Consider the following 24546-nt stretch of genomic DNA (forward strand, 5'->3'; position numbering starts at 1 on the left):
TAACAAATTTGACTCCAAAAATAGTGAGGTGCATCTGCCATAGCTTTGTTGCAACTGCAACAGTGTAGAAATAGGTGATTCACATCTTCTGTGTCTCTTTCACACCCGAAGCATCTATTGCTCAGGGTTAAACCTCTGTGCTAGAGGTTAGATTGAGTGAATACAGCTTCATGTGCCATTGTGCAACCGACGTAAGAGACCTTGTAAGGTGCTTTACTTCCATATTTTCTTCATTCACCACCTCTGAAATTTTCTATTGAGCTGGGATAAAGTCTAGTAGCAGGTACTTGCTGTGAAGATGCCATCCTTCTGATGTGTTCAGTGCAAAAGATCCATCATGATGTATTGCATTTGATAGCTGTTCAGTGCTTGTTGGAGTTGAGTTAGTCTCTCTATTTCGATTCATCTAAAACAAAACTCATACACTGAGCCACTGTGGTTAGTGGGTCTTGAGCAGAGGTCTACAGATCATAGAGTTCTTCCTCCAAAGGTGATTGTCCTATCCATGTATCCTGTCAGTGCCAGAAAGAAGTATTCCTGCCATCTCCAACTGTTACCATGAAGTTGTTGGCAAAAAGACTCTATAGACCTCTGATATGCCTCCTGGATCCATTGCCATGTGGTCTGCTCACTTCCTTAGTACGCTAGTTCTGTTGCTGTCCATACTTTTCAGTAACAGTGTCTTCCAAAGAGCATCTCTGGGGAGGTTGTATCTCCAATGCAATATGTGGAGCAAACTCTTGTTGTATAGCTTTATATATATGACTCCCATGCCTCTATTTACTTTGCTTTTAATAACTGTTTCCCATTTTTCGAAATGAAAAGCTTTCCTTTCCTGTTGCCTCCTTCCCTCAAAGAGTCCCTTTTGATTTTGTCTAGCTTCTACATCACTGGTGATGGAATTGCGAAGAGTCACGGTGTATGTTCGCAGGACATCTCGAATACTGTTGATTGACACCATTATTTCCCGAGAGATATGAACTGTTTCTTCCAATTTGACAACTTTCTTTCATGTGTGTCCAAAATGCCTTGCCATGTCTCTGTAGCTTCGAATCTGGTTTCCATAGGGCATCCAAGATACGTGATCGGTAGAGTTCCTCAACTGGTCTCGTTTTCTTGATGTCAATGATTGAGGGAGTTGCCTGAGGCCTGGTGGCTGTTTAAAATCCACTAATCCAGTTCAAGTGTTTTGCCTACTTTAGCATTGCGCCCTATCCTTCCTTAACAATAATGAATAAGAAAGGTGATCAAGGGTCCCCTTGCTCCAATCCTCCATGCATAGGAGAAAAAACCTTCTGGGGACCCTTTAATGATGAATGAGAACCCGACTGTTGTTATATGAAATCCAATCCGACTTATCCATTTATCCTGTATGCCATCAGTTTCAACATGTTGAGAAAACCCAATTTGCAGTGTCAAAAGCTTTTTCCAGGTCTATTTTGCGCAGGAATACATTGATTCTCTTTTTTATCTTAGTATCCAGTAGGTGATTTGCAATTAGGATTGTGCTCGTTTTTGTCTGCCGTTGATGAATGCCATTTATGGCTCTGCCACCCGCTTCTTTATCACTTTTTTCAATCTTTCAGGAAGTAGCTTGACTAGGATCTTGTAGAAACTCTCCAATATGCTGTTTGGTCTGAAATCTTTTAGTCCCTCAGCCCCGCCCACTTGGGGATCAAAGCAATTGTGGGGCTTTTAGGCTCCTCTGAAAAGATTCATATTGATGAAAGTAGTTTATGGCACTCGTGAGATCTTCCTTGATTACTGTCTAGCACTTTGGTAGAATGTCAGAAAGAAATCATTATGGCTTAGGGCCTTGTCGCCAGCACATTCTTTTATTGTCTCTGCTACTTCTTTCTCCGCAAGGGCTTTGTATCCAATTACTCTGCTATGCTATGATTTGTTGGATGCTATGACCCCTAGAAGGTCTCCGTATCTCGACTTCTTTGTGCAAATTTGTATAGAATTCCAGGATACATGACTTTATCTCATGCTGCTCCTCTGTGACTCCTGTTTCTTTGGTTTTTTTAATCTTGTCAATGTTATATCTCCTTTGGATATTAGCCATTTTATGAAGGAACTTTGCATTTCTGTCCCTTGCTTGAGCCACATGCACCTTGACTTTTGTCTCCAGGAGATTTCTTCACATCTAGCAATCTCTTGTAATTCCAGTTCTAAGCAAGTCTTTGCATGAGTTCTTCTTCAGTCATTTCTCTTTCCTCTGCTTCTCTGTTCACTTCTATGATCTTCCGGAGTAACTTACCCTTTCTATTTTCAGATTCCCATATTTCATTCTTTCATATCTCTCTTTAGAGATGCTAGTTTATTAGCAAATATAAAATCAGGTCTCCCATCGAACAGGTAAGAATCCACCATTGCTTTACCATCTCCATAAAGCTATCTGCCTCAAGGCACATATTTTCAAACTTGAAATATGAGCTTCTTGCCTTCTTCTCTCCCACTCTCCACATTGTAGTAAGATAGAGCTGTGTGATTGAGGATCTCCTCCTGATAGGTAATATCTATGTCTTTATAAACAGGTCTTGAATGCTTGAACTTATTCTAAACAAAACATATTTTCAAGAGTAAAGGTACTGGAGATTACGAGTTACCTTGTTGAAAGCCTTATTTATTGCTAAAATTTTCATACATCTGCATCCTCGGCAATCAACATCATTGTGTCATGCATGGTATAACTTTTCTTCTTTCTTTTTTTCCTTTTGCTTTTCGTCCTTTTGTTCATTGAAAGTAATTTTTCTCTGATTGCTTATCTTTTTCCTTTTGCACATTGCAGGACGGTGACCGATATTTCACACTGAATATTGCGATTACAGAAATATTTTTGCAACTAAGTTATGGGTCCAAATTATCTCCTGCATTGTTGGAAAGATTTCTGGAGTTCATCGAGAGTTCTCTATCTGAAAAGGTTGGTGATGTAGAATTTATAAAAATTCAGCACAAAAACATTAAGTTCAGCTGGTTGTAATATTTGTGCCTTTGACTGAGAAGCAAGCCCTTTATTTAGTTTAGAGAAATAGAAAACCTGGGTGTTAAATTAGAGAACTAAAGGACAAAAGTGTTGATGTGGGGTTAATATAGGATATATTTTGAATGATAATGGTGTTCCAGGTTCTGTTAGAGTTTGGACAGCTCGTAGAACCCAGAGACAGGGCATATGAGCAGGGGATAAGAGAATCAAGACCGACAAAACACATGGCAAGAAGCAGAAGAACAATACAGGAAACAGATCACATAATATTTCTGAAATATTTTTTGGCTAAGGTCGACTGAAAAACAAAGCATTATATGCTTCATAAAGGAAAATTGAGGGAATAGTAGCTTGGAAATTAAAAGGGAATGGGGTAGATCTGAACTCACATGGAAGGGGGTTATCTCAAAGGACCTATAATAAAAGACCTACAATCTTAGCTTAAAAAAAGAAAGAAATATCAGGAAAAAAAAGGGAAGCTAAGAATCCATAAGAATGTCACCAACTAGTAGGGATTATGGCTTAGTGTTGTTGCATTGGAATTAGGTTCAGGTGGGTATAAGTGTGGGATTTAGAGTTTTTAGAGGATTCATAAATTGCTTTAAAGACAATTACTTTACCAATATTGGAATTAGTGGGCCTGAGTAGAGGAATATATAAAGGATTCGTATTGCCTACCTCAATTAGTTTGGAATTGAGGCCTAGTGGATTGACTCACTGATTGATTGATAGCTTGGTAATTAAAAGCTGTGAACCTATAAAAGATTAAGAATTTCAGTACTTCATAACTATATCATCTCGAGGAATAAAGACTCGTCCATAATTGTAATTTGAGTAAAATAAACAAAACGTTTAATGACGAGATACTGAGTGCAGTTCATAAAATAAAATCGTGAAGCATCACTTATCCAATCGAAGTAAAATCATAATATCCGTGTTGGAGTACTTTATGGCTTCACAGCGATTTATTTGCACTCTGAAACAGCTCTTTGCAATATGTAAACTAAGTTATGTACTAATATGAAAAAGATCAGATTGGTAAAATTGCACAAACAATGAAAATAACGGCAATGACAGCACCTGCATAGCCATAGTGAAATGTGAAGGAAACTAAACAGCAAAGACGAGTAAAGTTTAAAAGAGCGTAGGAGCTGTATAAATCCTCCACCCCATCTTTCCACTTCTTATGACTAAATACATGCTCTAAGAGACCGAATATTCATTGTGGATTGGATCCTTCTCATCCTCAAAGACCAGATGTCAGTTTGCCAGTAGTTGTATTTAAATCCATCCCACCCTGTGTCTTAAACTTGGCTGAGAGCAGAGTACAAGAACGGGTTTTCTCTTCCTAAAATTACAAATTTTTCCTTCTATCAGAAAAGGCATTTTCAATTTCATATTATTAAGAAGATGGTAGAAGAAGATCTTTTATATGCTCAGATTATATTACATGCACTTTTGAGTAAGAAAAATTGTAGGAGCTTTTTATCTTGCTGAGTGTGGTTTCTCCCTTAATTGCTCAATCAAGATCTGGTAGGTTTGGTTTCTAAAGACTAATAGGAGTGTTTACATGGTCAGAGCCAATCGTATAAGTAAGACCTTTACTCTGTATGCAGAGAACCATAGATAGATATCTTGCTTCAAGGTTAACAGGTGTAATTTTAGGTCTTTCAGGAAAAACTCAACAAGCTTAGAAGCAATTCCTGTTAAGAGCATGTTAGATGGAACTAATTAAGAAAAATTGTTCCCGACATTTTTCAATTATTGTCATTGTTTCTTCAATGTTTGCTAGGTTTGCAGCCTACCTGCATGACTGGTGAAAAGTTGTCTGCGCTCTGTTCTCCTTCGTTGCTGAATTCAGTGAGCTTGTTTTACTTGCCCCTGTCTATCAAAAAGAAAGAATAAAATGTTTACATGAAAGAATGATACTTAAGTCGCATTTTCTAACAATTTAGTAACGTAATGCAGGTAAATCCACTGACAATAGCCCTTCACAACAGGAATGAATAAATAAACTAGCTTTGGCCATAAAATTAATGCACAATGTGTAGAGCTTGAGATAAAAATCTGAACTTTAGTCATCATTACTGCTTACTTATTAAGCTCAAAGCTAAATTCTTAGAAAGCTCAAAGCTAGATTTTAGTACTTAAGTGGTTTTACCCCAAAAAGCTTCTAATCTTTGAAAATTTATTCTTTGCTTTTTTCCAGTTTTCTCTCTCCTGTTTATTCAAGTTGTCTCTTTAGATGAGTATGTGTGTCTTAGCCCTAAATCCTGATGGTGTGCTGTAATAGAATGCCTACCACGCTGCAGATTTGCAATGGCAGAGAGGCCGGTAAAGTTCATCATGAGAAGCATTTAGTTCCACTGGTTGCTTTTACCCCAAAACTTATTATGCAAGTGTCTGGTACTTGGAAGTCTTTGATCAATGATGGTGCTTGGAAGTCTCGTATCCTTCAGGTTTGCGCAATAAACTGGAAACCTATTCTTCAACTCAAGTGTCTCTGTAGTAACTTCTTCAATTTGTTTTTCTTGATTTATGGTTCAGTCTTGTCAAATTTCGAAGAACTGTAATTTTCAGTTTTAGTGTCACATATTAGAGATATTGAAAAAAATGTTATGATGTGGAATATCTCTATATTCTGTAGGCATGTCCTCTATTATTATCTGTGTTTAGACCCTAGAATTATGATCCCCTTTTGATTTGTTTTTCATGTGTTAAATGCTGCCAGTTTTTTGTAGTTGTATCAAAATTTTCACTTGATTGCAGGCTTTCATGACAGTTTTGCAGAAATGCAGTCCAGAGTCCTCAATGAAATTGGCTTGCCTTTCTGCTGTTGAGGAAATGCTACTTCCTGTAAGATTCCTATCAAATGAATGCACATTTTTCATATTCCTAGCATGCCTTTGGAGTGTTCACATTTTTATTCATGATAACTCCTTGTTTTTAATTGAAGGGAGAACTCCGTTTGTCTGGTTGCTGTTATTTGTTTAATTGAAAGAAAAGCCCTGTATTAGCAGTCATCAGAATGAGTAACTGGATTAGCTTTTGTTGCTAGGCAATTAGCACAATGTTGATGTGCCTATATCCTTTCTTCGTTGAATCTAATGTCAAACTTCGTGTGATTGTAGGAGCAGGATTGGCTTTATCTGGATTCTAAGGATCTTGAAATATTTAATCATCAAATTGCATGGATAAGGGAGCTTCCAAAGCTGTTAGTCCTCTTAGGTGATAAACACCCATTACATGCAAAGGTACCTACTTAGCTATATGAAATTTATGGCATATGCATATCCATTTGTTCTACAAGTTTTCATATTTAGCTGAACCATCATCTTTTGCCTCCTCCATAATTGCCTCTTGTAGGCTGTGTTGCGTCTTCAACTTCGTCTTGGACAAGCTGCTAGTTTGAATGGTCCACTGGCAAAAGAATATGACAATATGCAGCACATAATACGAGATTTTTACTGCACCTGCCTCGATGGTACTTAAGATTCATTCTGATCTAATTCCATATTTTATTTCTTTCATATTTCTTAATCCACATTATTAATTCCTCACATGCTAACCCTTTTTCTTGCACTGTAGGAACTGTAAGCTATGGTCCGTTCATGAGGCTTCCTAGAGATATTCAGGAGCTCTCAATATGCTGCCTATATTACTTTTCTTTCTTGGACACTGTGCTACTTCAATCTTTAGTCTCATGTTGCATATGTAAGTTTAACTCCTCGACATCACTGATTTTATCTTCCTAACTAGATGAAAATACCAAGGTCTTTTACAGAACTAACTGGCGCTCAAATTGTGAATTGTTTGAAGTGTGTGACCATCTAATCTAAAAGTATACGTTTAAGCTGTTAGAGAGAGCACACTATACATAATTATCTCTTCAACACGCCCCCTCACTTGCGAGCCTGATTCTTTTTCGTGGGTCAAGCACGTGAAAAATCTTTTTGATAATGGGTGGCGGTGAGACTTGAATCCATGACCTTTACCTACTCTGGTACCATGTTAAAATAGAAAAAATAACTTCTCATTGACTTTGTATGGTTAGGTAAACCATTTGAGCCATGCTGGCACTGGGATTTTCCCATTTGGCTAGTGTTTCCATGTTGATTGTCAGCCCAATTTCAGATCAAGATTATGACCCGTGCCTCCAATATCAGCATCACAACTTAATACCCCTTCCTATGTTCTTAGCTCAAAATTGGTGACTGCGTCCCTCCCCTTGCATTTTATAGCAGCCTTATCGTATGCCTTGCAGCTTCTATCTTACTCTCAAGCTCAAGTTAGTCCAAGATAGATTACTTCTTCCCAAGAAGCTGCCCCTTCCATGCGTCCCATCATCCACATTTATGCAGTGCGACTCCCCCTGTATTCGAACTTCCTCTGGAGAAATCAATGCTCTGTCGACGAAGTATGTGCACAAACTCTTTTTTGGTGAAGATCTTCTTCATAATCACTGTTGTAAAATTGATATCTAAATCAAATACTTGGAATTTAATTGCAGCACGGTCAGATGCGCTAGCTGCAGCGTATGCAATGTTAAATCCTCTAAGTGAACTTGTTTTCCACAATCCTAGATGTGGAATTTCTATTTTCCAGTCCTTCGATAGAATGAAAAACTCCATGGTATTGAGAACTTCTTTCACCTGTAATCTCTGCTGCGGAGATATAGTGCTCACCTGCTCGTAGGAAGCATTGTAATTAGCCGAGAAATCCAACCACTGCTGCTGCCGAAGCTCAGTGTCTCCACTCACCAATGGAAACAACTCCTTTGTAACAAACCACCACGATTCCCAGTCCCTTCAATCCCTTGCCTATCGGCTTTCAGTATATCAAATACATAACCATCGCAACAATGATCCAAGCATGAATATTCATCGTCACCAGCAGTACTGGTCGTTTCAATGTTAATAATGGAGGAATCGGAGGTCCTAGAATTCTCCATTTGGGTGAGTGATAGTTCATTGAGCTTCTTTGACGCCATTTTCCCTGTAAGGGAGATGAATTTTACTGGAACATCTTGAAAACTAAGATTAAGGTCAAACATCTCAAATATCCACTAAAGTATGTCCAAATGGGCAACACAAAATGAAGGAATTATAGAATAAGAAAATCAAGAATGCAAAAGAGCAATTAAAGTATGGGGAATTTGAGTTGAGTATCAGGGGTATAGAAAAATGGCAAGTGGGTTGGGGGTGGGAGAAACAAGGAGGGTATCAAGAAAAAAGGAACGTTGTCATACGCGCTACACAAACACATTCCTTGTGTATGTCCACATCCAAATATATATAGTGAGAGGATAGTGATGAAATGAGAATTACATTAGTTTTTGTACGAAGAAGGATGAACGGAAAGGGGGTAGCCGACTATGGAGGGAGGCAATCACCAAAAAGAAGAATTAAAAAAGAACATATTGGGCTTGCGGGCGGCACACATTGGCTGGTACTGCCCGCCGGTCGTGGAAGCTACTCGAGTCTCTACCAAGACGATAGAGGCTTCAATGGCATATTGAATTGTTTGAAGTATGTGAGTATCTCATCTAAAAGTTTAAGTTGCTAACAAAAACATACTTTTATATGTCCTCAACAAAAATATTGTATTGTTTTGCTTAGTTAAACAGTGAGAGGAGTGGCCCCGGAAACTTATTTGGAGAACTAATGTACCTACTAATGTAGCTTGTTTCAGTTGGCTGGCAGCTTTAAGAGCTTGCTTGACACAAGAAAATTTAATGAGAAAAGGAGTACCTTTGTGCAATAGATGTTATCTATGTAAAAATGAATGTGAGAGTACGGATCATCTATTTTTGCATTTTACAGTGGTTAAAGTTATATGGGATATGTTCTAGTACAATCTTGTTGGTGTAAGTTGGGTTATTCCAAGGACCTTGAAAGAAACATTTTGTCATTTGGAACAGTGCAAGAGTTAAGGAATCTATCAAGAAGTTCTGGAAAATGATCCCCCAATGTATTATTTGGAGTATTTGGAAGGAGAGGAACTCAGAGATGTTTTGATGGAAAAACAACTCCCCTACAAATCTCGAAATTTAGATGTTTGCTTAATTTTTTTGCTAGGTGGAACCATTTTGATGTAGATAATCCTATTTTATTTCTTGATTTTGTAAGCTCCCTGAGTAGTTAGGTGGATATGGTTGTATGTTCTGCAGATTTATCTCTTTGTGATCAGTTTCTGCATCCTCTAGATGCTTCTATTAGTGAAATATTACTTTATCTGATAAAAAAAAGAGAGCACGGATGTGGGAACTAGAAACTACAAAATAGAAAAAGGCCCATTAAAGGTGAATGCTTGAAGCAGCACTCGTAGATGAAATGGTGATAGAGGAAGGGCTGGATAGTTGGTTGAGAAGTTAAAGTGTTGGCTAATACATAGACAACCCCTTAAAGTTGGCGCCAATTTTTATTTTGACACCTCAACTGACCCTTGTACCTATTAGGCAATCCAACACTCAATCAGATTGTGCCTATTGAACACTTGGTCTCAATCTCTCTTCAAAATGAAGCTCGTGTCTGACACGGGTGTGGATCTAGAGGTCGGTTCCTTCGAGATGTAAATTCTAAGATTCGGAGATACGGATCCTAGTACTGATACGGGTGCAGGGAACCTACTAAAAATAATTTAAAAAAATAAAAAAATAAAAAAATCTCTAAATTATGAGAAATTTTGTGGAATACTTACGTATAGCTTGTAAAGTGTGGATTTTTGTTTTTTATTCTCAAGTCGTAGATAAGAAAAAGATTGATTTCCTAGATAAGGTATGCTATTTTCTTCAAATTTAACCTAGTTTTGGTTCTGATTTCGGGAATCAAATTGTATCTCGTCTTGAATTTTTCCGTCCGTTGTGATCAAAGTGCCCAAAATTGTTTGACCAAATCCGGTACGGATCCTATATCCACACCCATACTAGTGTCATGTCGAGACGGGTGCGGCACCTAAACTGCCATGTCGGAGCAACTTAGATTTTAATAACTCATATAAAGACAAGCACATGACTTGGATACTAAGAGGGCACTTGAAAATTGAGTTATTTGCCTACAAAATATTCCCCGTACAAATTGGCCATTCTCCTGAGTTATGTTTTCGAACCACATGTATTTGCTCTAAAGCTCACTTTCTGGATATGAGGACCTATTAATCCGGTGTAAAGAATGTCATTGACTACAACTTGAATAAAATCATCTCTAGAATCAATAGCCATGTACTATTCTTTTTAATTTAGGGAGAGTGCAACCTTGACGGCTCCCACATTTAGTTTTAGGCTTAATAAGTGGTTGTATCTTTTGTAGTGAAGCTGTAATTACTCCACTTCTCGAAATATATGGATAAAGAATATCTACAACATTTCCTCGTGCCTGAGAGGTTTCACAATATGTGTTTGCTGATGTTGATGTAATTTAACTTTCTACTATGAGCTATAACATGCAATCTAGTGGTTTCTCCAGAAGTGGAGTACTATAGCTTTATTTTTTTTTAATCGCAAGTTAGATGATTCTGGAGATAAGTTTTAGTAAAAATAAGGGATCAAATTGCTGATGGACAATTATAATAATGGTAATGATTTCTTCCCCTCTATCTAAGCGTTGGTGGGCAGAGTTACCAGGTACCTGTGCTGGTGGGAGGTAGAAGGTACCAATGAAATAGTGGAGGTGCACGCAAGCTGGACCGAATAACACCTTCGTCCCAAAAAAAAAACCTTTCGTTTGGAGCAACATTCCTGTATGTTTTGGTTTTTTATTAGTTTGGGTTTTTTTTTGGTTAGCGTTGTTAAGTTGTAGTGCAAATCAAATTTTGGTACCAATGGAATAGTGGAGGTGCACGCAAGCTGGACCGAATAACACCTTCATCCCCAAAAAAAAACCTTTCGTCTGGAGCAACATTCCTGTATGTTTTGGTGTTTTATTAGTTTGGGTTTTTTTTGGTTAGCGTTGTTAAGTTGTAGTGCAAATCAAATTTTGGATCTAATGCAAGGGAATTAAATTTTGGCTTTGTACCACTTCAAGGCAAACCAGATCTCATATTCCATTGTATGAACATGTCATCCCATAACAGTTCACTTTTCCAGATAGATATCTATCTTTGTAACCTCAATGTAGGATTACAGATTGTATGGTATGTTATAGATGTATATTGTCTGGCATAAAATGGTAAATTGATGTGTATCATCTCAGTGCGCTATATATTAATGTGTGATGGCATCTAAGGATGACCTATGGGTCGATGAAGCTGGAATGAAGATCGTGTAGAATTCACTCTTCTAATTTTGGTCTTTAGGTTATGAAGGACTAATGGACTGCTTCATTATCCTTAGTATGCACTTTAACCATATCTGGAGCCTTTTATTTTTTTTTGATAAGGTAAATTGTATTAATCAAAAGGGAGAGAACTCCCGTATACACGAAGTATACCAAAGACGTAGAGAATTTACATCAGAACATGATTCTCTACAAAAAACGCCCAATCTTCTATACAAGTAGGGGCTAAATGAGTGCACCAAAAAGCGATCAAAGATAAAAGACTATTCTTAAAATGTGAAAAAGGAGACTCAATCTCCTCAAAAGCTCTCCTATTTCTCTCCTCCCATACTACCCACATGAGAGCTAACGGGGCGAACTTCCACGCCTTCTGCTTTCTTCTTCTCCGAAAACCGCCCCAACTATGTAACATTTCCTTTACAGTGCTTGGCATCACCCATTGAACACCAAAAAGATTCAGGATTGCCTTCCACAAAGTAGAGGACACAGGGCAATGTAACATAAGGTGATCAACTTCTTCCCCTGAGCTTTTGCACATGTAGCACCAACTAACAAGTGTAATTCCCCTCTTTCGGAGATTTTCAGCAGTCAAGATCACTCCCCTTGTCGCTAGCCATGCAAAAAAGCACACCTTCGTGGGCGCCCTAGGAATCCAGATCGAGGAGTATGGAAAAGTGGTCTCCTCTCTCACCAACATACTCTGGTAAAAGGAATTTACGGTGAACAAACCATCGCCACACAAGTCCCATCTCCAAGAGTCACAGGATGGCTGAAGCCTGTCTTGCCCGTATAGCAGCGCCAACAAAACTTGGAGCTCCGCAATCTCCCAATCTTGCATGTTCCTCCTGAATGAGAGGTCTCATACTACCCCTTCAAGCTCCTTGCGAATCTGTTGGACCATCGGTTCTTTCTGGTTTGAAACTCTGAAGACGTGGGGAAGGAGACCTTAAGAGTATTCTCTCCACACCACCTATGATTCCAAAAGTTGATTCTCTTTCCATCTCCCACCCTGTAAGTGATGTTGCCACTGAATGCTTCCCAATTCTTCATGATACTCCTCCACATGCCACACCCGAAAGGTGTTGTGATCGCCTTGGTCCTCCAAACCCTCCCATTGAGTCGTACTTTTCTACTATGACCTCCCTCCATAGAGCATGCTCTTCTACCCCGAATCTCCATAACCACTTCCCCATTAAAGCTCTGTTAAAAACCCTAAGATCTTTCACTCCAAGTCCACCCCACTTCTTTGGGGAAGTGACTGTCTGCCAATTCACTAGATGAAATTTTCTAGTTCCATCCGCCGCATCCCACAGGAAGTTCATTTAAAGTCGCTCCAGTTTTTCTGTGATGCTCACCGGTGCTTGCAACAGTGATAAGTAATAGGTGGGCATACTCGATAAAGTGCTTTTGATAAGCACTTCCTTACCTCCTTTTGACAAATGACGTTTCTGCCACCCTGCTAATCTTTTTTCAACCCGTTCGATCACTGGATTCCAAACCTTAGTATCCTTATATGAAGCGCCCAAAGGGAGGCCCAGGTAAGTAGTGGGAAGGGAGCCCACCTTGCATCTGAGAACACCAGACAAGGCATCAATATTAGTAACCTCACCTACCGGAAAAATCTCACACTTGCCGATGTTGATTTTGAGTCCTGATACTAACTGAAACCACTGCAGGATCTGCTTCAGGTAGGTCAACTGATTCATGTCGGCATCACAGAAAACCAGTGTCATCCGCAAAAAGCAAATGTGAGACTCTTCGGGCATTGAGCACCCCAATCGGAGCTGAGAATCCTCTCAAGAAACCTCCGCCCGCCGCACGATCCATCATCTTGCTCAAAGCATCCATCACTAGAATGAATAACATGGGGGATAGGGGGTCACCTTGCCTGAGACCCCTGGAGCTGCCAAAGAAACCACACGGGCTACTATTAACCAGGACAGAGAATCTGACTGAGGAAATGCAGAACTTTATCCATCCCCTCCATCTTTCCCCAAACCCCATCCGCATCATAATGAAGTCCAGGAACTCCCAATTGACATGGTCGAAAGCCTTCTCAAGATCCAACTTGCATAGTAAGCCGGGTTTTCTATTTTTCCTTCTGGAGTCTACAAGTTCATTTGCCACCAAGGCATCATCCAGTATTTGCCTACCTTCCACAAACGCATTCTGGGAGGATGAAACAGTCGTGTCAAGTACCTTCTTAAATCTGTTGGAAAGCACTTTAGAAATAATCTTGTAAATGCTCCCCACGAGACTAATAGGCCTGTAGTCTCTGATACAAGATGCACCTTCTTTCTTAGGCACAATAGTAATAAAGGAAGCATTGATACTTCTCTCGAAAACACCATTCGCATGGAAGTATTCAATGGCTTCCATCAACTCCCCCTTGATGGTGTCCCAGAAGAACCGAAAGAAAGCCAAGGAGAAACCATCAGGCCCGGGGGCCTTATCACCAGCACAACACGACACAGCCTCGTGCACCTCCTCCTCCTCGAAAGCCCTTTCTAGCCACTCGTTGTCTCCCTCCCCTATATGGTTGAACTCTATTCCCCCCAAAGTCGGCCTCCAACTAACTTCCTCTTTATATAAGTTCTCATAAAACCCCGCTATCGCCCTTTTTACTGCCTCCTCTCCCTCAATCCTCACCCAATCCACAACTAAAGACTTTATGAAGTTTCTCCTTCGATTTGCGACCGCCACCCTATGGAAAAACTTGGTATTCGAATCCCCCTCCTTTAACCAGAGCACCCTCGATTTTTGCCGCCAACTAGTCTCCTGAGCTATTGCTAACTCGACTATTTCCCTCTTAACCTCCCTCAATCTCTCTTTCTCAGATTCGTCTAACTCCCTCGCCCCTTCCCCTCTTTCTAAGTCCCCCAATTCATGCATAAGCTCCCTCATTTTAACCTCTACCCTCCCAAAAACCTCCTTATTCCACCTAATAATATCTCCCTTGAGCAATTTGAGTTTCTTCGAAAGACGGTATGAAGGTGACCCTGATACCCCGTAGCCTGTCCACCATTCTTTCACCTTGTCCCCGAATCCTGGCACTTTCAACCACATGTTTTCGAATCGGAAGGGAGCACGCACCCCCTCCCTCTGCATCCATCTAGCAAAATAGGCAAATGATCTGAAGTCAACCTGGGTAAAGGAATCTGCAGCACATTTGGCACCAGCTCATCCCATGAGGGAGATGTCAGGAATCTATCAAGTCTAGACCTTGTGTTGGAATCCTCCCTGGCCCAAGTAAACCTCTCCCTGGCCCAAGTAAACCTTTCCCCTAACAGAGGAAGGTCAATGAGAAAGTGATCATTGATGAAGTCAGAAAACTCCTCCATGGCCTTCGAAATCACACTACACCCTAATCTCTCCTCCGGGAATCTAATAGTGTTAAAGTCTCCCCCTAGAACCCATGGAATGTCCCATTCCCCCATAATATTGGCCAGTTCCTCCCAGAAATTCACCTTGGACCCTTCCCCTACCGGCCGATACACTCCCCCAAATCCCCACTCCACCCCACTCACTCTATCTTTGACGAGAGCTGCCAAAGAGAAAACTCCCTTCCTAATCTCCTTTACCTCCAAGCTTCTATCATCCCACATAAGTAGAATGCCTCTGGCACTTCCCGCTGCTGGGACCCAATCATATTTCACCCAACTACCTCCCCAGACACTTCTCACGATCGCATCCGACAAAACTTCCATTTTGGTCTCCTGAAAACAAACTAGGTTGGCACCCCACTCCCTAACTCCCACTTTGATGATGGCCCTTTTGTTTGGGTCATTCATACCCCTGACATTCCATGAAAGGATCTTAACTTCCATAAGCAACAATAGCCCCCATTTCCCCACCCCCCCCCACCCCCCTTGACGAGGTCCCTTTCTCCATGTCACACACTCGACCCCTTCTCTGATACACCACTACATCCCCTATTTTATTTTGATTAACACCTTTACCCAACTCCCTCCCCGCGCCTTCGTAACAAGGCTGTTTCTCAATCTCCCTCAACAGTTCTAGCACCCTATCTTCCTTCCCTTCAAAAGAAACACCTAAGAACTTCCCAAAATTTAATAGTTTATCCTCCATCCATAAGGACATATCCCCTTCTCCAATCCGTGACGAAATTGGACATGCGTCTTCTGTAATTACCTTTTCCTTGCCCCTACCGGAGGAATGCAAGACCATAGCATTGCTAGTAATAGGAACTCTGGGTGCCGGGTGGATCATGTCGTTTCTTTGAGAGGCACCAACCTCAGGAATTAATGCTTCTCTTGGAGGAGATTGTATTGTAACCTCAGCACATCTAAGCACAGTGGGAGATGATGGGGCGATGGAGTTGGGTCCATCAGAGGCGGGGGGCCGTGGAATAACACCGCCAGCTTTAGCCGGTGCTGCCCCTGGAACAGTAGCCGAAGAGGGGCACAAGCAGTGTTTAGAAAAGCGATCGCTTCGTCGCTTTAAGCGCGAAGCGACGCGACGCGACTCAGTGTCGCTTCTAGCTGCCTGAGGCGACTCGACCTAGGGAAGCGCACGCTTCAACGGAGGAAGCGACGAAGCGACGAAGCGAGCAAAGCGACGAAGCGATCGCTTCTGTTAAAAAAGCGACACTGAGTCTGTTTTTTTAAAAAGATGGCCCTTTTTTAAAAAGAGGGCCCTTTTTTAAAAGAAAAAAACTTTAGGTCTGTTTTTTTTATACAAAACAGACCCTAAATTGAAAAATTGGTCATTTCTTCTTCTCTCTTCTACGATCAAGGTCGACCAAAGCCTAGGGTTCTTCATCAACATTTCTGACCAGTCCAGGTAATTTTCTTCTTCTCCTTTCTTCTTCTCTTTTTTTTCTTTCTTCTTTCTTTCTTCTTCTTGGTCCCGTCAGAATCTGTTTTTTTTCTTTCTTTTTCCTTCTTTCTTCCTTCTTCTTTTTCGTTTATCTCTGAGACTCTGACAGTCCAGTACTCCAGTTTGCACTGTTCAGACTTCAGCGACTTCTTCTTCCCTTTATCTCTAACCCATTTTGTTTTTTCCCCCTTTTATTCTTCTTATTTATTACTTTTAATATGTATTTTAGTATATGTTATATTTTTCAGTTTATTTGATTTTTTTAATGTATATTTCAGCATATAAAATTAATTATTATTTATATATGTTATATTTTTCAGTTTATTTGATTAATTTTATATGTATTTCATTTTAGAAAATTAATTATTATTATTTGATTTTCTTAATGTATTTTTCAGTATATAAAATTAATTATTATATATATGTTATGTTTTCAGTTTATTTGATTAATTTTATATGTATTTCATTTTAGAAAATTATGTATGTTATATTTTAGTTTATTTGATTTTTTTAATGTGTATTTCGGTTTATAAAATTAATTATTATATATATTATACGTATTTTCAGTTTATTTGATTATGTATTTTCTTATATCTTAATAGGGATTTCAAAATGTCTCAAAGATCGAAAGATAAAGACCCGGCTTGGCGATATGGCGATAGAGTTAATGAGAAGAATACAAATATTGTATGCAAGTTTTGTAACAAGATTACAACGGGTGGAATTTATCGCTTTAAATTCCATCTTATTAGTGGCGATAGAAACGTCACAAGTTGTCCGAAATGTCCACCGGAGGTGAGGGATGAAATAAAGAATTTTGTTGAGAAGAAGAAGGAGCAAAAAAATCAAATGAGTCATCAACCATTGGTGACCAATCTTGATGATGATGGTGATGATGATATTGAAGAATTGTCACTTCCAACAAAACGGGGAAGAGATGCAATCTCTTCAAGCCATGGATCGACGGGTACGAGTAGGACTAAAGGTCCTATAGATTGCTATTTCCCAAAGAAGCCGGAAGGAAAGAGCGGTGGAAAAGATGTACAAAAAATTGCTAAGGACATTTTGAGGGATCGTGCAGTTAGAGCTTTTGCACGATGGGTCTATGATGCTGGGCTCCCCTTCAATTGTGTCAACTATACTGACACTTTTGGAGACTTTATTGAGGTCGTTGGTCAATACGGACCTGGAATGAAGCCTCCCACTTATCATGAAATCAGAGGTCCTTATCTAAATAAGGAAGTGGAGGAGACTAATAAAATTGTGGAGGAACATAAAGTTGCGTGGAACAAGTATGGCTGCTCCATTATGATGGATAAGTGGACGGCAAGAACTGGGAAAATGATTATTAACGTGTTGGTGAATTCTCCCAAGGGAAGTTTGTTTCTTGAGTCCATTGATGCTAGCGACTCATCCACTGACCACATCAAAATGTTCACCTTATTTCAGAACACCATTGAAAAGATTGGCCCAAGCAAAGTTGTTCAAGTGGTCACTGATAATGCGAGTGAAAATGTGAAAGCGGGTGGCATGGTGGAAGGAGCGTACAAGAATGTCTATTGGACTCCATGTGCGGCTCATTGTATCAACTTAATCTTCGGGGACATTTTCAAGGAAAAACCCTTCTCTACAGTTTTTGGCCAGGGCGTTAGGGTACATTCTTATATTTCTCAGCGGCCCTTGTTATTGAATATGATGAGAAGATTCACCGGACAAAAAAATTTGGTGAAACCGGGCAAGACAAGGTTCGCCACTGCTTTCTTGACTTTACATAGTATCCACTTGCAAAAATCCAATTTGAGAAAGTTGTTCACTTCAGAGGAATGGAGCAAGAGTAAATTTGCAAAGGAAAGTGCAGGGAAAGATGTTGCACGCATTATTCTTTCTTATTCTTTTTGGAATAATGTCCTTCATGCTCTTAAAATTGGTGGCCCTTTGGTTAAAGTACTCCGTTTGGTGGATGGGGAGCAAAAACCACCAATGGGCTACCTCTATGAAGCTATGGATAGGGCCAAGGAGGCTATTCAAGCATCATTCACTGATGAGCAGAAATATGCAAAGGTCTTTCAGATCATTGATGCAAGATGGAGTGAGCAACTTCATAGACCTTTGCATGCAGCTGGACTTATTCTGAACCCGTCACTCTTTTATGATCAGCATGAGAATAATTCATTGGCTAGAGAAGTGTGGACAGGATTCCATGAGGTTGTTATCAAGTTGACCCCAGATGAAGACATGCAAGAAAAGATAGTAGATCAGCTTGCTATTTACAAGGCAGCTGAGGGACTTTTTAAGCTCCGACTTGCTATTAAACAAAGAAAGACGAAATCGCCAGGTGACCAAGTGCTTCTATATTTTATAGCTCTAACTTTAATGTATTTTTTATACTTATTAACTCTTGAATTTTTTTTTCACTTCTATAGTTGAGTGGTGGGACCAATATGGTGTAGAGACTCCGAATTTACAGACTTTCGCCATCAGAGTTCTAAGTTTAACTTGTAGCTCATCCGGATGTGAAAGGAACTGGAGCGTTTTTGAACACGTGAGAAATAAAAAGAATTATTTCGTGTTTTGAGATAAAGTAAATTATATCTCAATTGTCCCAACTCCTACTAATTAGTTGACACATCTTGTTTGCAGATTCATACAAAGAAGAGGAATCGACTAACCTTGAAGCGCCTCCATAATCTAGTGTTCATAAAATACAATAGAGCATTGAGGCGTCGCTACAACCACCGCAATCTAATTGATCCAATTCTTTTGGACAATATTGATGAGGCTAATGAGTGGCTAACCGGAGTCCCCGAAAATTGTGAAGATGAAGAAGTATTTGAAGGCGATTCTAATTTCACTTGGGGTGATGTTGCGGTTGCTAGTGGAGTTGGGGAGAATCCTTATGGTTTAAGGGGGAATACTTCAAGTTCAAGCTCGATTAGGAAGGGAAAAAGTGTGGCTACCACAAGTCGATCCCTATCCCTAATTGATGAAGATGAAAGTGATCATGAAGAGGAAGAGGAGGGGGAGGAGGAAGATGACGAGCAATATGAAGATAATAGAGGAATTCAAGATTTTGACAATCTTGAAGAAGAACAAGAAGAGTAGAAGAATAAGAGGTTGATTCTAGTAATTTAGTAGCTTTGATTTTGACAATTTGAACTTTTTGATTATTTATAATTTTATATTGTGTCTTTGCAAGGTTTACATTATATTTTTTAAGAATTGCGCTTCACTTTAATAAAGCGTGCGTTTCGCTTTGCGCTTCGCTTTTGAAGCGAGGCGAGCCCTTGTCGCTTTTTTGCGCTTCTCGCTCTTAAAAACACTGGGCACAAGTCCCTAGTGCTTGGTGAAGAAATAACACTGTGTGAGGCATCATTGGCAGAAGAAGGAGGAGTGACTGCTCCCATATGTTTAGGAGCCTTATCGGACGCAGCTTGATATAAATTGGGGCCCTTTGGATCGATTCTAATAGAATTGGGAAAAGTTGCTGGGCCCATGTGTGGAGGCCCAGGGACTATGCTTGCTGAAATCTTTCCCGACCCTATGATTGTTAAAAGAGTACCGACCCATTCTACCTTTCCAGCCCGCATCACTAACCCATTCACGTCTTTTCCTCTGGAGCCTTTTATATATTGATTTGAAGGTTGTGATCTTTATAAAACCAGACTAAAGTATGGCCTTTGAAAATTCCTTCTGTAGGTTCTTAAGCATTTATTAGTTTGTTTTGCAGCTAGAACTTCAGATAGTTGAGGTTTATTTATTGCTGCATACTTTACATTTTGGTAGACTTGCAGTGGGGAGGGAAATATTTGTCCATGTGAGTTCCCTTTGCTGTAGAACGTGAAACTAGGAAAATGTAGTGCATACCTTATTTATTGATAAATCAGAAGTATTCATTAACGTACACCAAGTTGGTGTTATCTTTAAAAAAGGTGATATGATACAAGTTTGCATTAAGCCTCCTAAAGGTTAGCCTACTGTTTATAAAAGGCGATTCCTCTTACACAGTTCTCTTAACTCGCAAAAATAAATTCCTAACGCCTTCTCTGTCTCTCTCTCCATCTCCGTTTTAACAAAAATATATGAAGTTTGTCGTCTTGCATAACTTCTTTTTCCTAGCCTACCTGAATTTAACATTTCTGCCAAATGACGAACTCACTGAATGTTAAAACTAGAATTTATAGATGCCCATAACTTCATAACAGAAAATGTAATAGAAGGTGATAAGTTTCCTTTCCGTGTTGTTTACATGCAACAAGAATTAACAAAATTTCATGTTTCTATCCTTAAGTTGCGTACTGTCAAAGTAGCATCGCCACTGCACAGCACATGAAGAATGCTTCCTTTTCCTATACGCTAGATCTCCATGATGTTCAAAAGGGACTTGTGTTACCTGTGAACAGGTGAATGTGATATGATTTCACCATAAAACAAGTATGGAGAATTTCATCTGAAGATGCATTGATGAATCCATTTCTTCCGCTTTTCCCGAGTTATGTCTAGTTTACACATCATGCCTGGTACCCCACTCAATCTAGAATCCATATGACTGGTATCCAAGAATTGTTTCGCTCTGATGGAAGGGTTTCGTGAAGTGGATATAGTTCCCACCTCTGCAATGATCTTATAAAATCATCACCCACCAGACTAAGGCCAAAAGTTATTTGACATGTATTGCACCTCTTTTCTTCTAAATCAACACAATAAACATAAAGTAGAACTTAAACACTTCTCAAAAGTACCACTCTGATCAAACTGGTTCAAGCATGTCCATAACATCAATTTTCATCACTTTCCAGCAATGCTGAGAGAAAGCTAAATTGAGGCCATCAGTTTTGGTGCCTTTATCGAGAATAGTTCTTCACCACTATTTCCATCTCTTATCCTCAAATGGAAGCTCAAGCATTCCTTTTCAGTCAACCTAATCCGTCTATTTCCTACAGACTGTTGTCTCCAATCCACGTTCTCATCGCAAGTGTTGATAATATTGTATTATGTCATCGTGAGTTTCATCTTCTTCCTCCAGAATATGGTCATCGATTGTTAGCCTTTTTAATGGAGTTTGTTAGTGCATATAACCAGAAGATTTTTTTTAAGGTTTTCATTGATCTCCTCGTAATCTTATATTGGATTTTCATGGGTGTTACCAATGCGTCAGTGTGTTTGTATGTACTGTAAATTTGGACCTGAGTTGATAAGAGTTTGGTCCATGTTCTTTCAGGCTGTGGTGGTTCTAATGAAAGACCTTATGGTTTGATTTGGTTCAAACAAATTTTAAATAAACGTTATCTTGTATCAGGAGAAAATGATATACCTTTAATAAATAAATCTTATCAAAAGATATAACTGTAATAAATAAATGGAGTTCTCTTTGGTACTTATCTAAAAGTGTAGTTACAAAAGATGTTCTGTCAAGATATAATCGAGGAAGCACAAATAGATATCATTTTGCTTTTTCTCTCTTGTATGAGTACTAGCAGTCATCCTCATGATATTATTTTGTCTATGTGCTTTTAATGCAGGTCACGAGTTGGAACCATTTATCCTTTTCCGAATCATAGAAGTTCTGCACTCATCCTACAAAGCTGGCCATATCCAGATTGCAGATTATATTAGCTTCTTCATCACTTTGCTTTCACGCTTTCAAGTTTATCCTGGTTTTTCTCTATTCTAGTACTTTAAGACTTAAATACATACATATACCAGCCACCCCCCCCCCCCGGTTTCGGAATCATAATAAATTATCTCTTATATATATATATATATATATATATATATTATATACTGTGGAGCCAAAAATAAAGTCCGATGTGCTGTTTGATCTAACTGGTTTTCCTTACTATGCATGGAAGCACAAAGTTCTTAAAGGAATCAAGGTTTTCCGGAATGATTTATTCTGTTGGACCAATTGAACATGTGATTTCTCTGTTGTAGGAAAAGAAGCATTCTCTTTCTTGCTTGCAACCAAACTAAAGTGTAGAAGTGTAGAGGGTTTTCCTGTATTAATACATCTCCTCTAGTTTAATATAACATAGAAGTGACAAGCCTAGCTTCCCTTGTTAAATAGTTTTACAGTAAATAATGTTTCTATAATTACCATGTTATATTTCCCCCTAATGTTTAACATTATATGTGATCTGCATAATAACTACGGTTTTGACAAAAATTGCCAAATTAACTATTCCCTCTTTAATATTATAAAATGTACATATATCTTTAACACAGTATCTTTGAATTTGCTGTTGAAGATGATTGCAAGAATGAAAAGGGGTATATTCCTCCAGGATCAATACTTTTATTTTGCGATATGTAGTTGACGCTTATGGTGTTTATAGCTAATGGTTATTATTAACAACTGAATCATATATAAACAAAAATTATCGGAAAAGGGTCTGATTGCCCCTCTACTTTCATTTATGGTCTGATTGCCCCTCTACTTTCATTTATTGTTCAATCCTATCCCCGTTATACTTTCGGTTCAGATATACCCTTGTTCTATATTTGGCCCTATTTTAACGGCAAAGACACATGGCGCCTTCTGAGAAATTGAACCAACCCAACATTAAAAAAAACCAACTCGACTCGTTACCCATAGTCTGCGCGACCCTATTCCCCTCTTACTCTTCTTAAAAACAAATCCCCCGTAAAGAGGTTCCCTTATGTCATACCCCAATGCTTCCAGACCATATCAGTTCTTCCCCTTGGTGAGAAGGCTTCAATAATAGACCCTTTTTCACATTCCATAAACCAAGCAATGCATTTGAGCCGCATATCAGAAGGTGTTGCCCCCACTGAGTATAATATGGGATTCTAAAACTCACCTTCCTTGACTTCAAAGGCGTGTTCCCAGAAAACAACCCCAAATTCACCATCTTAAATTGAAGTGGAACTCCTCAAAATCTATCAAAACCAATTAATTAGCACGTGAAAATTCTACATATAATTCAAGAACAATGTCAACAGCTCTCAGAGTAGAGATTCAAATTTGCATAAATGGTAACCATATAGTGCTTTTCCAATCATATCTCCCCTGTTTTCACCTCAGCAAAAACAGAGCTTTCTACTTCCAATCATTCACTCTCAGATTCTCCGTCATCGTACAAAACCAATTTCCCATTACTTCAGCGATTTCCCAGAATTCAAAACAAACTCAGACACTAATCTCAGCCCAACTTTCGACAGCTCTGTTAGTTCCACTCAACTATTTCAACAAATACAACTAGTAATAATTATGAAAATAAGAAGAATTACAGAGGAGTAAGGAGAAGGCCATGGGGTAAATTTGCAACAGAGATAAGAGATCCTAATAAAAAAGGGTCGAGGATTTGGTTAGGAATGTTTGATGCTGACGTGGATGCTGCTATGGCTTATGATTGTGCAGCGTTTAAGAGAAACAGGGGAATAGGGTCGGCCGGGTTCTGGGTAACGAGTCGGATTGTTTTTTTTTTTTTTAATGTTGGGTTGGTTCAATCTCTCAGAAGGCGTCATGTGTCTTGCCGTTAAAATAGGGGCAAATATAGAACTTTGACGCACGGAAGGGGTATATCTGAACGGAAAGTTTTAACGGGGGGACAGGATTGAACAATAAATGAAAGTAGAGGGGCAAATCAGGCCCTTTTTAGAGAAACAGAGCAAATGTTATGGTCAGTGTGTTACATTGCATATAATGATGTTATTAGACTAAAAGACAGAATGATTCCCTAGTTTATTGATTAGCAATTTAACATTCAATAAGAAGAGAAACTGATAGAAGGATTACTGCAAAGAAATTGACAGGTATTGAGATTTGAGTATAACTAAGAAGTCCTTTCACTTTTCTGATGCAAAAGTACTTTCTCTTTCAGACATCACATTACTTGTTCTTTTGCTATGACCGATAGTTTATAAAAATTAAATCAGGAACCTGGATGCTTTTCTGCAGAAAAAATCGATCCTACTAAGAAGCATGAAGGGAAGTCAAATCGCGGAACCTTCAAATCAGTTGTTAGGGTTGTTTGTTCTTGTTTGTCGCAGATTGGAGATGATGTGCTCGTTCTGCAGTTGCTGGAGAAAGTTGTTCTCGATGCGATAGTGAGTTAAGCAGCAAGAGTTACTGTATTGATAGTGCTTTATTTTGTGATAATTGAACGTAATATTTCTCCAGCCACTGAGCTCTTGGTTTTATTTGTTCTGCAGTCTCACAAACGACCAGTAGATAACATATATGGTTTTATAAGATTGCTTATCACACTGGATTCAAAACCTACAAGACTTTCCGAGCAGACAATAAATAGATTAAGCTATGTCCTTCCGGAGTACTTCTTAGATGTTATGACTGTAAGTATTTATCGCTGGTTAGTTTCCTGTAACTTCATAAACTGTTTGTTATAGATCAGTTGATTACTTGTTGCTTCATCTTTCTATGGTGCTTAGATAATTCTCTACCGTTGAATTGTGGTTTACAAGAAT

The 24546-nt window shown here is 39.1% G+C and overlaps 1 protein-coding gene and 1 pseudogene across 5 annotated transcripts in view; one reads left to right on the forward strand and one right to left on the reverse strand.

Annotated features, from left to right (window-relative positions):
- The window catches only part of LOC107792484 (uncharacterized), a 39529-nt gene that overhangs the window by 12162 nt on the left and 2821 nt on the right, over window positions 1-24546 (forward strand). For 2 of the 5 annotated variants that reach the window (XR_012700421.1, XM_016614701.2), the window contains exons 9-17: window positions 2795-2926; window positions 5302-5448; window positions 5759-5845; window positions 6121-6243; window positions 6356-6473; window positions 6578-6703; window positions 21621-21755; window positions 24020-24168; window positions 24274-24414. Coding sequence is in view for 3 of the 5 variants with exons in the window: in XM_016614701.2 (XP_016470187.2) it covers window positions 2795-2926; window positions 5302-5448; window positions 5759-5845; window positions 6121-6243; window positions 6356-6473; window positions 6578-6703; window positions 21621-21755; window positions 24020-24168; window positions 24274-24414 (1158 nt within the window). In the remaining 2 variants the exon portion in view is untranslated. Of the gene's footprint in view, window positions 1-2794; window positions 2927-5301; window positions 5449-5758; window positions 5846-6120; window positions 6244-6355; window positions 6474-6577; window positions 6704-15141; window positions 16066-16703; window positions 18437-18524; window positions 18644-18741; window positions 19303-21620; window positions 21756-24019; window positions 24169-24273; window positions 24415-24546 lie in introns of those variants that run through there. The other 3 variants (XR_012700422.1, XM_075233645.1, XM_016601390.2) reach the window with 3 other exon arrangements.
- On the reverse strand, window positions 7294-8042 carry LOC107772414 (ethylene-responsive transcription factor RAP2-7-like; annotated as a pseudogene).

The sequence above is a fragment of the Nicotiana tabacum genome, chromosome 2, assembly GCF_000715075.1.
Source record: "Nicotiana tabacum cultivar K326 chromosome 2, ASM71507v2, whole genome shotgun sequence".
Taxonomy (NCBI): domain Eukaryota; kingdom Viridiplantae; phylum Streptophyta; class Magnoliopsida; order Solanales; family Solanaceae; genus Nicotiana; species Nicotiana tabacum.